We start from the raw sequence: 14,764 nt of genomic DNA, 5'->3' as shown, positions 1-14,764 counted from the left end.
GCTGACCCTAAGTAGCTTCACTTATTACCAAGTTTCGACTGCCTTGGACCTAAGAGCTGCTCAACCATTTTCAATCTCTGATGAAAGCCATGATCTGTCCCACTCAGAGATGGCAAAATACCTTTTTTATTCCCTTGCCCTTCGCTTGGTGTGCCAAGTTCCAACTGCAGTGTTTGGTCTATCATCTGTAATGATTACTGCCCTCTCCTTTTCCACATCTCCCTAAAACCTTTTCTCAGCACAGCGTGCTAAGGGCTTACAGCATTCCTTGGGGCGAGTGCTGTTCCCATCCAAACACTATAACCTGATGATCCTATTCCTGAGGCAAAGCCAGCACGTGGGTACAGAAGACATCCTTGCTCTGTCTCATGTGATGGGAGTGCATTTGCAGGCAGAGCTCAAAAAACCCAGTTCCAAACTCAACAACTGGAAAGCTTAAATTTTTCAGAAACTGCACAATAGAAGTTGTCAACTATCATCTCTCTGAAGGCATCTAGTCTTGTGTCAGCATGAGCAATACCCATCATTTAAAATAAAAAGGTTGTTATTGTTCACGTTACATAACGCAGCCTGAGATATTCTGTGACACTGGCACCCTTCTCCTCCCTTTTAAAGAGATGCTCACCTGCAGTTTCAGCAGCCTGTTTTAGCTGCCTTACCTGTGCAAAGTACTCCTCAGAGATGCGGCCGGCCCACTCTATACACTGTTCTCTGGGTCTGCATGGATTGGAAATGTCAGCACACTTTATCAGCATGCGCTTGATAAGGATACGGTTTTCAGGAGACCTGAGAACAGTTTTGATTGACTCTCCATCACCATTATTCTGTAACATTTAAGAATTAAAAACAATCCATTAGCAAGGTCTCGAAGCACTAACTCAAAAGCTTTTGTGCCTTGGGAATGCTTTCAGCAAATCCTACAGGGATCAGTCCTGCTACTGGCTACCAGATTTGATGTCTAACTGAATTTATAGGTGGATTATGAAAGTTAGCCACAGCTCTGAGCTAGCACTGAACTCCAGTTTCTGGATTCAGTCACTGTCTTTGTGACAGATCTCTTGGGCACCTTTGGGCAAGTCATCTAATCCCTCTATGCCTTATCTGCCTTCTCAAAAGTGTGGAGAGGATCAATTCATCACTACACACAGAGTGATGAGGACCGTGTAGGCAGAAAAATGTAACTCTCTGCTGAAATCCAAGGACTAATGGACTTGCACATTAGGAGTGGAACAGTTGGTTTAAAAAGAGGAACTGACCCAAAATGCAGAGTCACCCTTGGCACACAAACCCCATCAGTGTATTCTGAGAGCACTATGCTACTATGCAGAGTCAGATCCCACATTGCCTCCCAGGCATGCTCCTCGTTCCCTTCCCTTGTTTCTGGACTCTTTAAGGGTGGACAGGTACAGGAATTTACAATGCTGTCTACTCAGAATAGAAACTCTTGGAAGCAAGGAACATATAAGATTTCTCTGTCACCTAACAAGGTCTTGCTCTACAGTCAGAGCAGGGAAGAAGTAACTAACAATAATGATAATAATAATAATAATGTGCTACCAGTTCCTGCAATGTTTTGTACAAAGAGGGAGATACAAAGCAGCAGAAACATTCTGACCTTTTATTAGGTCAGAATAACCATGACATTTTTCAGAAGAAAATTCTTGTGGGGAAGAAAGTTCTTCCTAAAGGAAGAAACCGACAGTAATAAAAAAAATATTTGGTAGTATAGAAGTGGCTCAGAAATACCAGCTCCACAGTCCTCACCAAAATGAGATGCCCAAACCAATTATTTTCCCTCATTTTTAGTTACGTGGAAGGGAAAACAGAAGAAACAAAGTGAGATGTACATACCTCCAAATGCATGGAAAAATTATATATGAGAAAGCCAACACAAAGTGCTGAAAGCTCCAGAAACACAAGCATGGAAATTAGGTATGGAAAATTAGAGATTGTTCAGTTATGGATAGTGGGGAACACCCTGGTAGGTAAACCACCAGGAATCAAGAAAGGATGTTCACCTCTGTGATCTGTTCAAACCAAAGGCACAGTTCTACTTGCTGGATGCAGATGCCTTGGGAATAAAATGTGCAAACTGTGCTTAATCCCAGCATCCTGCTCAGAGTGCAGGGGTGTCTCTGCATGTCAGATGTTGGCTTCCTGTCATAGCTTAGGTGACATCATGAAGGGAAATGGGAGGATAAAGGATGCTGGAGCTGGAAAGGATTTTTTTCAGTTTATGAAACAAAAGCAGAAAGGAAACAAACAGAGCAGCTTCTCAGCATGGCTCTTTGAACAAATTTATATAAAAATAATAAATAAGAAAAAGAAGTGGAACTGTCCCATTTGGAACAGGCGGTTGGCAGCTCAGCCTGCAAACACTACACTGAGTCACCGCCACGACTGGAAACCAGGCCAGAAAACACACACTGCTGCTGCAGCCAGAGGGACAACAGACTTGAAAGAGGGGCTGACAGTGTTGTTCTGCTCAGCACAGTAAATAATTTGCTTTACCCGCTCACACATTACAGGCTTTTTAATAGGAACTTGCCGAACTGAAACTCCCAGCTGAAAGAAGGGAAACATTTTGCTTCTTGTTTTCAATAGAAATTTTATATTCTTTGTCTTTCTTCCCATCCTTGGGCACAATTTGCTGTGAATCACAAATGCCTTATGGGGCAGATTATTTCCCTGCAGTCTCTGGGGCTTAAGGGTAGAACTAAACTCTTGTTGCGTTTTTCTATGTCCCTGTATGTGTTTTTACTCTCTAACTGTACAGGTCCAAGCCCTGTTCTTCAGCAGCACCAGCTGTTCAGCTCCCTGTAATAGGCAAGAATTTGGCTCTTTGGATGCATGCTGCTGCTCAAACAACTGCTGCATCCCAATCCTTGGGGCTGGGAGAAGGGGCTCTGCACACCAAGCCAGGCCAGTGCAGAGCCTTTCAGCAGGACCAGGAGCCCTAGAGAGTTACACACTCCACAGGGCCAGTGCAGTGCACTACATCCAGCAGGAGCAGCTCCCTTGTTCTCCTCCTGCACTGATGCTACTATGCTCATCCAGAGAGGCTGTCCAGCTGGGAACTTAACATCCTTTCTTCTAATTTATTCAGTACAACCAGTGTCCTGCTGGGACTTCGGCTTCACATTCACAGAGTTCCCATTAGCATCACCGGGTGCCAAGAACAAAGCTAATTCTAGCATATACTCCTGTGGACAAAGGTACAATTCTCCAACTAAGCTCCAGTCTGCTTCTCATGGGTGAAGGGACAAGACCTGTTTCTCTTCCACTCTCAGATAATCAGAAGACTGCCTTCCCCCATTACACACAACAGTCATAAATGTGGCTTTCTAAAAAAACGTGGTAAGAAAATACAGAAAACCATCACGGCTCCTACTGACGTTGCCACTGATGCAAACTTTATCATAACCATTTCTGCAAGTCCTCTCTTTGCAAAAATAATTCCAACAAAATTATACACTTATGCTCTTACTATTATACATTATGCTCTTACTGGCAACAAAACTGCTGGTTGAAGCTGTTATTGAAACTGGTGTGGTTTTCCAGAGAGAGTTTTTAACAGGCGATTTCTTTGTGTCCATGGGGTTCCAGATGGCTATTGATTATGTCTGTATGATACATAATGTCACCATCATCTATTTTAAAGATTAAAAAAGAAAGCAGACAGAAACCCCATGAATGCTGCCAGGCAGCACTGGAGGCTGAGGGTCCTTATTCCCAGAGAATGCACCACATGCCAGCCCACAGACCTGCCCTTATGCTGCACCCCCAGCATGTCCCCTTGGGAGGGAGGGAGGGAGGGAGTAATTCACCCTCTGTTTTGAAGCAAACCTTGCCTCCTTTGCAGAAATGGCCAGCAACAACGCCTGGTCTTGCCAGTCTGTCCATGGGAGTGATGGGGTTAATCAGAATGGCATTTTTACATGAAAACGTACAGCCCAAGGCTCTGGTTCCAAGTAGGACATCACAGCACTGTGATATTAATGGGGTCCAAGTGAGTCCCACTCACCCTCAAAATGAGCAACAGCCACATTAAGCAGAAGGGCATTCAAACCCAGAGGTGAAAGATGAATCTCCAGTCTCTCTCCACATTTCTGATGAACTTTCTCAGAACACCATGTGGGAATCTCCTACTGCCAAGGGTTCCCAGTCCCTGCCTAGGCATTTTAAGGAGGACTTGCAGTGTTGCTTACCCCATTTTCTTCTAGCGCTGCCAAGGGTTTATTAATGCTGTTGACAAACTTGTTGACATGCTCAAAGTGCTTTGTCATTTCTGTTGCTAAGACCATGTCAATAATGACTTGGCGAAGGGTTCGATACTCATTCCTGTTCAAAGAAGGAAACAATTAAGAATGCTGGCTGGTTCACAAAGGGCTGGTTGCTAAAACAAGTCTAACAAAAATGCTACAGACCATTCCTGTTGGAGAGAGGTGCTGGGGAAGAAAGAGCAGTAATAAAGGCTTGGGCAGCTGCATCTGTGTTAGATGGAGTACCTTTGGTGTGTAGAGACATATATGCTCCAGCCATGACTGGTTCTCTAGGAGAAACAGTGCCAGAGCTGGGCAGAAGCAGAGGCACCAGCTGCTTAGGAGGCTGCCAGGACATGCCACACCCACAGGTTCCCAAGGCTTTTAGCACAGACACTCAGCAGTGGCTCACTCTCCAGTCAAATTTTCAGTATTTTCAATATTCAAGCAATATTTTTCTGCTGTATCTTGTGGACCAAGGCAATGGTCACATCCTTGCCCTAAATGCTTCTCTGAGGCTGCAAGAGCAACAGGTCCTTCATTATCCTGACCGCTGCAACAAGGTAGTTAATTTTTGACTGATGCTCTGTGGCTCTTTCTTTATTTGTTCCCTACGTTCGATGACACAAAGTAACTCTGCTAGACTTGCTCACATTAAGATTTACACTAAGTTTCTTAGGGTCTGCCTTTTTATCCACAGCAGAAACTGACACTGGGGAATCACTTGGAAGTCTTTTCAAGGGAGGCCGAAGCACTCTTCTCTTTCAGAAGCAAATTTCACACGAGCCATGGACAGTTATCCCCAAGGCACTGCCCTCCTCTAGGATGCTTGTTTATCTTATGTTACACAGAGGGACGTGAGAAGTGTTAGTGGGAACACAAGGAGCCTGGGGGTTAAGCTTACCTCTCCATGTTTTTGAATATATTGCATTTGCCATCCCGGGTGGTGAGCTGGAAAGCCAGGGCAGCATGATGGCTCTCCAGCACCGCCGTGTCGTTGTAGAGAATTGCGAGCTCGCTGCCAGCATTGCACAGGAAGGAGTTTGTTCTTCCTGGGTGATCCACGTCATGGACTGTGGCAGCAATGAGCGCGGCAACCTCATCAATCGGATCCAGAGTTTGCTGAAAATAGAAGGGTGCTTAGTTTTCCTGGCAGACTCATTAGCAACCCTATTCTGTCCATAAGATTGAGCCAAGTTGCTGAGGAATAAAAGCCAAAACTCTGGAGATCAGTAAAGGTCATATGTTCTACACAGAGCAATGGAAAATTCATTATAAGCTTCATTGAACATTGCGTGACTTTTTTGGCCATTTTGTACCTCTTAAATTTTGCCTTAACCACACCTTCGTCACAGTACATCAAATTAAACAAATGTAAAGTAATAAATTAGTTTGTGTTTTCTAGCAACACTGAAACCACCTTCACTTGGAGTTAAGGTACTCAGCTTGGAAAAACGACCAATACTGCTAAAACTTATTCTATTACCACCAGACCCCTTAATTTCCTTTGGCAATTTAATGTGTCCTCATCACGTTCCACTTACGTGCTGCCTAGGTTTACAATTTGAAAGGAATGTTATCCATACATCCAGTTTTTCAGTAACAGTGTCCTGGGGTTACAGCTAAAGCAAATTCTATGAAGAATATTTGGTGTTTTGCATCCATGGATAAATTACACGACATGTTCTATGCTTTCTGTATCACATTCTGATTCTGGTAGCATGCTGCACTCCATGCTTTATGTCTACTTGCAATGGGCATTGCTTTGTGTCTATTTTTATCTATCCTGTCATGAAATACAAAACTCTTTTGACTCTTAAGGTTTTGCACTTAAGTTTTAATACTTTATTAATAGCATAAAGGAGAAAAAGAACTAAGCATCTCAGAAATATTTTGCATACATTGGGAAACTAGCCTTTGTGCTGTGTTTATACTGGCATTTGTGAAGGACCACAGATACAAAACAATTATATTAAAAATTTTAATAAAATGAAAGAGACACAAGAGCAGAAATATTCCCCTTTGAATCTGGGAGCAGGGCAGATAATTTTCATTCCAATTAGCTTTAATTTGAGGTCCAAATTCTCTACGGGCCCTCTACTACCATTCAGAATAGTTACACTTGCTAGATGAAAAGACAAACCCTGCCCTACTTTACACCTCCTGAAATGATACAATGACTTGGCTTTCCAGGGGCGAGGATATTACTCACTGAGGACTGTTAAGAGAGTCTTGTGCAGAACAAGAGAAGGCAAATAATTATTTCTGCTCTAGTTCACAGCAAGCACTGTCTGAAATACTCTCTGCTGTGTGTTAGCTTCTTCCTCCTTTCTTTCAGCTGCTGCTCATGGGATTCTACTGTTGTGGTATGAAGTTAGGAGAGAGAGATTTGAGAACACGCTCTCCTCAGAGGGGTGCACTGACCAGTGTTCAGTCTGGCTGAGAAAGACCTGTGCAAGTGGGAAATGGCCAGAAACTTGAGAATACCCAACGTGCAGGACCACAGCAGTCTACCTGACACTTATTTCACAGGGATTTACAGCACTTTTACACCCAACAAGTCAAGGATTCTAACTTTGCTATCTTAACTCCCATGGCACAGAAGTGGAAATGATTCTGAGAATATGGCTTCAATTTGGGAGCCAGAAAATTTTCCTAGGCAAGTTAGAATTGAGTTCAAATGACAAAAAAAAAAAAAAAAAGTATTCTCAGCATGAATTTCAGTGGCAGAATTGGGCTGTGTTTAGATTAAGTTGAACTCTGGGCAACCCAAAAGCAGCTGGGCTATAACTTTGAAGAGATAAAGAGAGAATTTTGAACTTTGATTCTGCTCCTTCTGCTGCTGCAACTATTTTTCTCTTCCTATGCCTACAGAGTAACAGAAATAACATTCTGGAAAAAGAGGAGGCAGTCATGCTTCTGTGGTGTTGAAATGGATCCAGATCTTGTCTGTTTTTCATAGATATTCTTGGGAAGACCAGCTAAACCCTCTGGCAAATCAGGGGCTGAAAAAAATCCAGTGATGTTCTATCCCCACTTGGCATATAGTATTTGTAAATCAGCCTCTGGAGAGCACACTAATGAGCTGCAGCTCCGAGTTAAGGGAATTACTACAGTTTAATGAGCTGTCAGAAGCGTGTTTACAGTCACCAATTTCTCAGCCAGGTGCCCATCACTGGCACTATCCATAGGCAGGCCAGTTCAGAATTTCTCCCCAAGAATGTGACTCAGAAGTATGTCCTACCACTCTAATGCACACACACCAAGCACTGCTTTACTCCCCTTCTCCAGTCTGGGCATGTCAGAGCAAAAGTTGCTCTGATTTATTCTGGTTGTCAGTGGCTCTAATACCCCGGTGGGTGTTACGGTACTGACAAGTAATTTTCTTCAATACTCTCCTCCAATGCAGTCTCTACAAGCCTCAGGGCATCTTGTCCAGTGGGTGATATACCCTGCTTTATGGCCTATACTGTCCTGGGAGTCCTTTGCAAAATGACCATCACGAGACATAGGAGATGGTGATTTATCCCATTAAACCTCTATCTGGCATGTACCAGCACAAAAGTAATTGTGTCATTAGCTCACCTATCTGAGAAGGTTTAACTATATGAAGAAGTTTCCCTTGAAAAGAAGGCTTTCTTATTCTCCCATCAAGAATTGTTCAATTCTGTAATACTAGTATCCATCCTTCTACATATACTGAAAGAGAGATCCCAGAATTCATGTAAAGCAGCCCAGTTCTTTGGCCTCAGAGTTACCAAATTGGTTGGCACTAGACAGACATTTGGCTTTTGAATCTGAGAGATCCTTCTTTGATTGCATCCATACTTCCCACCTACACTGTTGCTTATACAGAGTGTGGACTCACCTTCACTCTTTCTTTAGACAAGAAGTAAGCAGTAGCGTGCAGCACATCTGCTGAATGAGTAGAATTATGGTAGGAATTGGAGGAATGGTAGTTAGCCTCAATAACTTGTAACCATGACCTCAGAGTGGATTCTGAGCAGTTTAGGAATTCACAGATTCCAAAGCGAGCAAATATTTTGAGACCCAGATAAACCAAAGGCCTGTGGAGAAAAATAAACAGAAAGTTTTAAAACAAATGCAGCTGAAAGAACATGACATAGCATAAACAGTATGAATCCATGCAGCATTTTTAGCTAATGACATGTAAAATGATGTACAAGGACTCATTACAGCATTACTGTGTCATATACCAGAACTCCAACATACATAAAGTCAACTCTCCCTAATCCCCCCCATGTCAGACAAAGGTGTCTCCAGCTTTCTCTGTCAGGGAACTGTAATGCACTAATTAATTCATTATCCTGGCTTTATTACCATATGTCTCTATTAGCATCCCGTGGGATTAATTTACTCTTTTTTCTTTTCTTCTTTTTTGTGAGTTCTTTTACTCAGAGTTTGAATTAAAATGCAGGAGACCAGGAATTCCTTCGGACTTTGTTGTTTATTATATTTTATCTATAACACAGCTGCACAGAGTGTGCCTCCAAGTTAGCAAGGTGGAAAATGGCTGTGAGTTCTAACTTCCAAGGCTTTTTAAGGTCTAAATTATCCAACCAAGTAACTTGGTTTTATTTATAATCCAATAACTAGCTGTTCATGACCTGCAGTGAGGGATTTTCAGCCCAATAGTCAGAACCCCTAGATCTGAGAAGAAGAAGGAAAAAGGAGAAAGGAAGAAGATCCACACCCAAAATCCTCCATATTGTTGCCTCTATCCCCTAAACCTAATTTTTCTACACCTCTACATATTCCACCCAGTGATATAACTTTTAATTACACAGCAACAACCTCAGTGTTATCACACAATTTAGGGAGCCTTTCCCAGGGTTTCGGATCGAATACAGTGTGCTTCTGAGGATCACTGCTTGTCTTGTCAGCACTGAAAGGCTGAAATTCTCAGAACCCAGGGATCCAACATGTCTGCTTGGACTTAAGGCAATACTAATAATATATTCATACTTGTGAGTCATTGAAAATCACTTTAATTCTCTGAACAGGTGAACTGCCATTATTTAAACACAGTAGGAAGCAATCATAATTATACTACTTTTAATAAGAGTACATGCAACAAAGTACTTCCTTTGTCCCTCTGTGGTCCCTCCAGATCAGTAAGAACAGAGCAACTTACCTGGTGATCTCATGCATGTTGGCTGGGATAATTAATTAAGTTACTGCAATGTACCCATTAAATGTTGTAAACCACACAGACTGACTGTATTTTTATGTTTTTCTTTTTAATTACCTATCTGTATCACTTCATTAGAAATCAAAATGCAGCAAAGAATGAAAACCAGCAAGTGGATGTAAATACCTTCATTTAAAATAAAATAATTTTAAAGAAGAATAAAACCCTAGGGGGTTTTGCACCTTTTCGGCTCATAAAACCATGGTATAAAAATGAAGTGTATATATGTTAACTAAGTGCCTGACATCTTTTTTAGGCTTTGGTTTTGAACACCTTTCAAAGCCCTTACAGATCTGGGATTTTGACAAAGGGTTTAAGATAGTCAAAAAGCTTTTACCTAAGACAAAGCATTATACATGAAACTAGACCCAAAAGGGGAACTTTTGATAAGAATCAGAAAACAAAACCAAGGACTTAAACAGAAAGATCAGTTTACAGTCTTGGGGGAGCCTTTGCTGCTAATGAAGCACAGTCTATCAAAACTGCTGATCTGCTTTGGAAAACTTCTGGGATGGAAACTGGTATACCCTGCTTTTTACCAGTAAATATTCTTCAGTTAAGCTTATACATATAATGTAGCCTGCCAAGATTTTAGAATAAAGACCTTCCTCTAATCCCAGAGAAAAGCAATGGGAATTCTGCTGAAAAGCTGTATTGGAACTGTTCCGGAATAAAACCTACCCAATCAAATGGGAAGAAAATAAAACCTGATCTGTATCAACTGATCAAATCAAGACCAGCATGTTGACTCTGTGTGCGGTTTGCCATAATAAGAATTTGAATCCCCAAAAGAAAATAATTTGATTGGTACAACTTTTCTATTTTTGAGTAAAGGAAGGCTTTAAAAAATAGGCTGTATTGTCATTATATCATACCAAAGATATATAATCTTCACTTACATCCACTGGGAATTTGCAGGAAATAGTGTATGATGTAACAGAAGATATTTAAGATGCATACACAACTAGAAATGACAATGAGAAAATTTCAAGCATCAAACACTGGAAATAAAATTAATTCCATTTTAAAAGCACAGGTAGAGAACTTAAGGATCTGGTTACAGAATGACATTTAAGTCGCTTTTCAGCAACTTCAGTTTATGAGCTCTTGTGTTTACTGACCTTTTATGGGTGGCAGCCTCAAGTTCAAAGATATCAAAATCCCACTGTTCCTCATTTTCCATTGCCTGTGTTATCCGAGGGGGGATGTCATTGAGGGAGATCGGAGAGCTCAGACTGCCAGCGACCTGATGAGTCTCTTTTGAGGAATACAGTTATTACTAGATGTATTAATTAACAGTATATTAAGCAGCATATTTAATAGTGAGATACAATTTTACTGATTGACCATGCTTTCTCTTCTGTAGTAACACCCAGCAACTCTTGTTTCTATAAAGCTCAGTAATGCTGCAGAAAAATGCTTACAGATAAAAAAAACCCCAACACAAAAAATGCGCATAAAAAAGAACATCTAATCACATTTCCCCTGTTTCTTAAATTTTTGCACATGTTCTAGTATCTCAGTAGCTGCCAAATTAAAACTTACGTTTTGCTGACAATATGTATTCGTTCCCTGATAATCTTCGTAAACCATCCTGTTAAATAAAAGTTGCAAGTTAAATGCAGGGCATTGCACAAAAGGTCTAGGAGATGATGACTCCAAATAGCAGCACAACAACTTCAGAGAAGCCTGACTGCAACCTGTCACAGTCATCAGAGCTGCCTCTCCCTTATTTGTCTGTACTGTTGAGATTAGCCTGTTTTACATACAGATCATAAGAGATGAGAAACTGCAGGCTAGGGGATACAATATGGACTCAGACAGGTAAAAACTCAAGTTTCTCAGGTGCAGACGGAGGTCTGGAATTGCAGCCTCACATCTGTCTTTGTGTGGACAACATGCACACAAGTTGTGGGTCTTTGAGTGCCACAAAGCAGACACGGTGCGTCCACGCACTTCCCACCAACAAGCAAAGGTGGGTGGTGGGAGGAAGTGGATGGAGATATTCCCCTGCTCTCCTGCCCTGGTATTAGCAGATCCAGACACCTCAGCAGCAGAAGAATCTCATGGCTGCAGCGGAAGAAATTACTCTGAGGCTTCCTTTCCATCACACAGAACGTATGGTTGTTTATTCTTCAGTTCAGTGCCTCCTAGGCTTAATTCTGGCATGATGCCTAGATGTGAACACTGAGATGATGGATTAAAACTAACAGAATTATTTATTTAATATTTACTTTTCGTTTTATAATTCTAAATGCTGTGGCCCAAATCCTGCTTGCTCTTTTGAGGTTACAGCTGTTAGCTCATGTTTAGCCCATGATGCAAAAAAACAGTGCTTAAAAAAAATATTTCTGAATGCACTTTACTAAAAATGTTATTCACACCAAGTATAGCAGAAGTAAATGTGGATCCTGTAGCTGAACATGGAATATCTGCTCTTAAAAGAACTGTTACATCAAATTTTTATTTTCACATTTGTAAGTAAATGAGTCTGGAGTTTTGTGATTTAAAAGGAAAGGGAGTACAACAGTGGCTGCTCAATAGAAATATTTAGGACACCAGATGCCGCCTATCATTTAGAATCAAAGATCAGTTCTTTAAGAGTTGAAATAGCAGGTGTAATTGTATCTGGTAAATCTATCTTTGAACTCCAAATGCCCTTCCTGCTTGAGAGTTCAAATCCAATAATGTATTACTTGTCCCCTTCTCAGACATGACTTCTGAACACAAATGGAACAATACGATTCTGTTTTCTGCAGACCATTTGAGGGTAAAATGTTTCTCTCTGATAACTTTAAAACTCACACCATGCCATATGCTCTGAAATGAATTTTCTCAGCTTTTCTTATTGCTCCATGAAAGAGCCTTTGGTTCATTTTAAGTAAGGATTTTATATTTTGCAACATTGTTATCTTCATGTTCGGGGACCAAATACAATCGGAATAGAAATGCATGAGAGAATCAACAATCCACAAAAAGGAGAAAACAGTTGAGTTTATGGACTCTTATGTATTCAGCAGGAGAAAAGACTCTCACTTTGAGACTAATGATTGTATGTATCAATATCCTTCCTCTATTTTTCTAGTTAAGGTAACAATAAATTTTGTCTACTCAGTTAGTAAATACAATCCAGTATGAACCATCCAGGTCTTCTCCTGGAATTCTTGGAGTCTCCCATATGTTTCTCCCCATTAGATATTTGCTGTGGTATTTCAAAAGGCAAAAATACACAAAAACTATTTGAAGATTCTGATAGACACTACAAAGGCATCACGATAGTTCCAACATGAAATTATAATAGCCCAGAGACATCTCTGAAAAGCTCACATCTTGTGAGCCTTTTTGCATCCAACACACTGTAAATTTTTTTTCCTGACATAGCCTTTCACATGCAACCTACAGACTAATGAGAACACATATCCTTAAGGCACAGGTAACATTCATCTAAACTCATCTTGTTACCATCAGGAGGGTCAGACTCTGGGCTCTGAAGGTTTGGGTTCAGTTCTTGCTTCGCTACGTGCCCTTTGTTCAGCTTTAGGTACCATGATACAGGTACAAATATAATCCAAGAAACAGCAACAGAAATATGTATTTTGCATTCTTTTGAAAACACATTCTTTTGGTAGACTGAAAAGCCCCCCCCAAACATGTCATTCTAGTCTTAATAAATGCAAGTATCTGGTTCTCTTTCTTTCCTCCTCTCCCATCTATACCTTACTCAAATGAATCATATTGAAAAAAAAAAAAAGAACTGTTTTTACTTTCAATTTCTAGCTAAACTAATGTTTTAATGGGGCTGGTCAATTTTCTTCCCATTTTCAGAGCTACATTATTCAAGTAGAGAGGGGGAAAGTCTACAAAAAGAGGTGTGCAGTTTTTCCTGAAAATCTGGCATTGTAGAGGCAGAGCTCATGGCAGATGATAAAGATCAAGTAACTGGGAAAATCAGGCAGAGAACATTAATCAAGAGCTGTTTGTGGCAGTAAGTACTTACTGTCATTAACCCTCCAACAAGGTCACTTGTATGTGGATCCTCATCTTTTGTCCCCAGTTGTGGAGAGTACAGTTCAGTGGTTCTTAAAATCTCCAAAGCCCGGTCTAAAGCTTCTGCAACTGGCATGGGACTGCTCTCTTGTGCAGCATTGATGATGTTTATTACCTAATGCAGCATTAGACATATTGTGAACTTAGAAGTGATTTTAAAAAAACACACACACTCATTAATTACTATGGGAAACTCAGGAAAATAACAAGATCTAAAACTTTAATCTGCATGGGGGAAAATCACAATGAAAGGGATATTACTGAAACACTGATGTTTGCTACCGACTCTGGGAATAAGATCATGGCTCTAAAGACAGCAATCTTATTAATGAGTTTCCCCTCCAAGGCACAGCCTCAAAATGTCTCTGAATGGATTTAATGTAACTTTCTCTCACTTGCCTCTCTCGATTTATTAAAGAGCTGATTTTTGACAAATCCTTGAATGGTTTCAGAAAGCAGTTGACAATCCATCAGTAAGAAGGAGGAACTCCAGTCCCTCCTTCTTAAAAAGGCTCACGGGATGGCTGACCCCATGGATGGCACTCTACCGAGCAGGTCTGGGAGATCTTTGCTCAGAGTTATCTGGCTTTTTGGAGCTACAGCAGTGGGCAGGTGGAACAGGGGAAGGGGTTGCAGCAGAGGCTGGTGCTGCCTGGGTGCTGCCCTGGAGCTTTGTGCCCCCGTGCCCCAGCTGTGACCGTACCTTGGTGATGGGTGCCTCGATAGTCATGGAATGGACCCTGGCCATGGAGGAGCGGCGCCGCTGGGAGCTGCCTGTGTGCAAAACAGAGCAGGATTTGTACAAGGCCCGATGGGAGGAGGCAGCCAGGAACTCCTGAGGCCTTTTCTGCACTGCTTACCCTGCTGTGCCTTTCAGAGGCAATCTATTGCAGAATGCATACACATGCTTGTGATGCTGGGGACACGCAAGTGCAAAGAGATGCTGGCTGAACCACTGATGTTCCTGATTCGAGGTAAGTGGCTGTGACAGCCTGGCAAAATCAGGGCTTTGCTTTTTTATTTAAACTAATTAAAATATTCAGTTACAAACTCAGTTAAAAGACTACACAGATGTGTGTGTCTAAACTGGCAGGCACAGGTAGGTAACCACTGAATTTAGATTATTACAGGATGTATCTACTCTTGCTGCCTGATGCAATATGACAAGTCATAATGAGTCAGCTTCCAAGCTGAGGTAAATCACTGAAGCTCTTTCGAAGTGGGTACCTATGCCAAATAAAAA

The 14,764-nt window shown here is 41.3% G+C and overlaps 1 protein-coding gene across 1 annotated transcript in view; it reads right to left on the bottom strand.

Annotated features, from left to right (window-relative positions):
• The window catches only part of PDE8A (phosphodiesterase 8A), a 115,540-nt gene that overhangs the window by 1,725 nt on the left and 99,051 nt on the right, over nt 1-14,764 (bottom strand). The window contains exons 13-20 of the mRNA XM_082290580.1: nt 14,225-14,295; nt 13,472-13,636; nt 11,020-11,068; nt 10,596-10,731; nt 8,131-8,329; nt 5,167-5,384; nt 4,209-4,341; nt 660-824 (exon numbers count right to left, since the gene is read on the bottom strand). Of these exons, the coding sequence (XP_082146706.1) occupies nt 660-824; nt 4,209-4,341; nt 5,167-5,384; nt 8,131-8,329; nt 10,596-10,731; nt 11,020-11,068; nt 13,472-13,636; nt 14,225-14,295 (1,136 nt within the window). The remainder of the gene's footprint in view (nt 1-659; nt 825-4,208; nt 4,342-5,166; nt 5,385-8,130; nt 8,330-10,595; nt 10,732-11,019; nt 11,069-13,471; nt 13,637-14,224; nt 14,296-14,764) is intronic.

The sequence above is a fragment of the Coloeus monedula genome, assembly GCF_965178545.1.
Source record: "Coloeus monedula genome assembly, chromosome: 14".
NCBI lineage: Eukaryota > Metazoa > Chordata > Aves > Passeriformes > Corvidae > Coloeus > Coloeus monedula.
The sequence above is the reverse complement of the archived record's forward strand: the minus strand, read 5'-3'. Positions and strand labels throughout refer to the sequence as shown.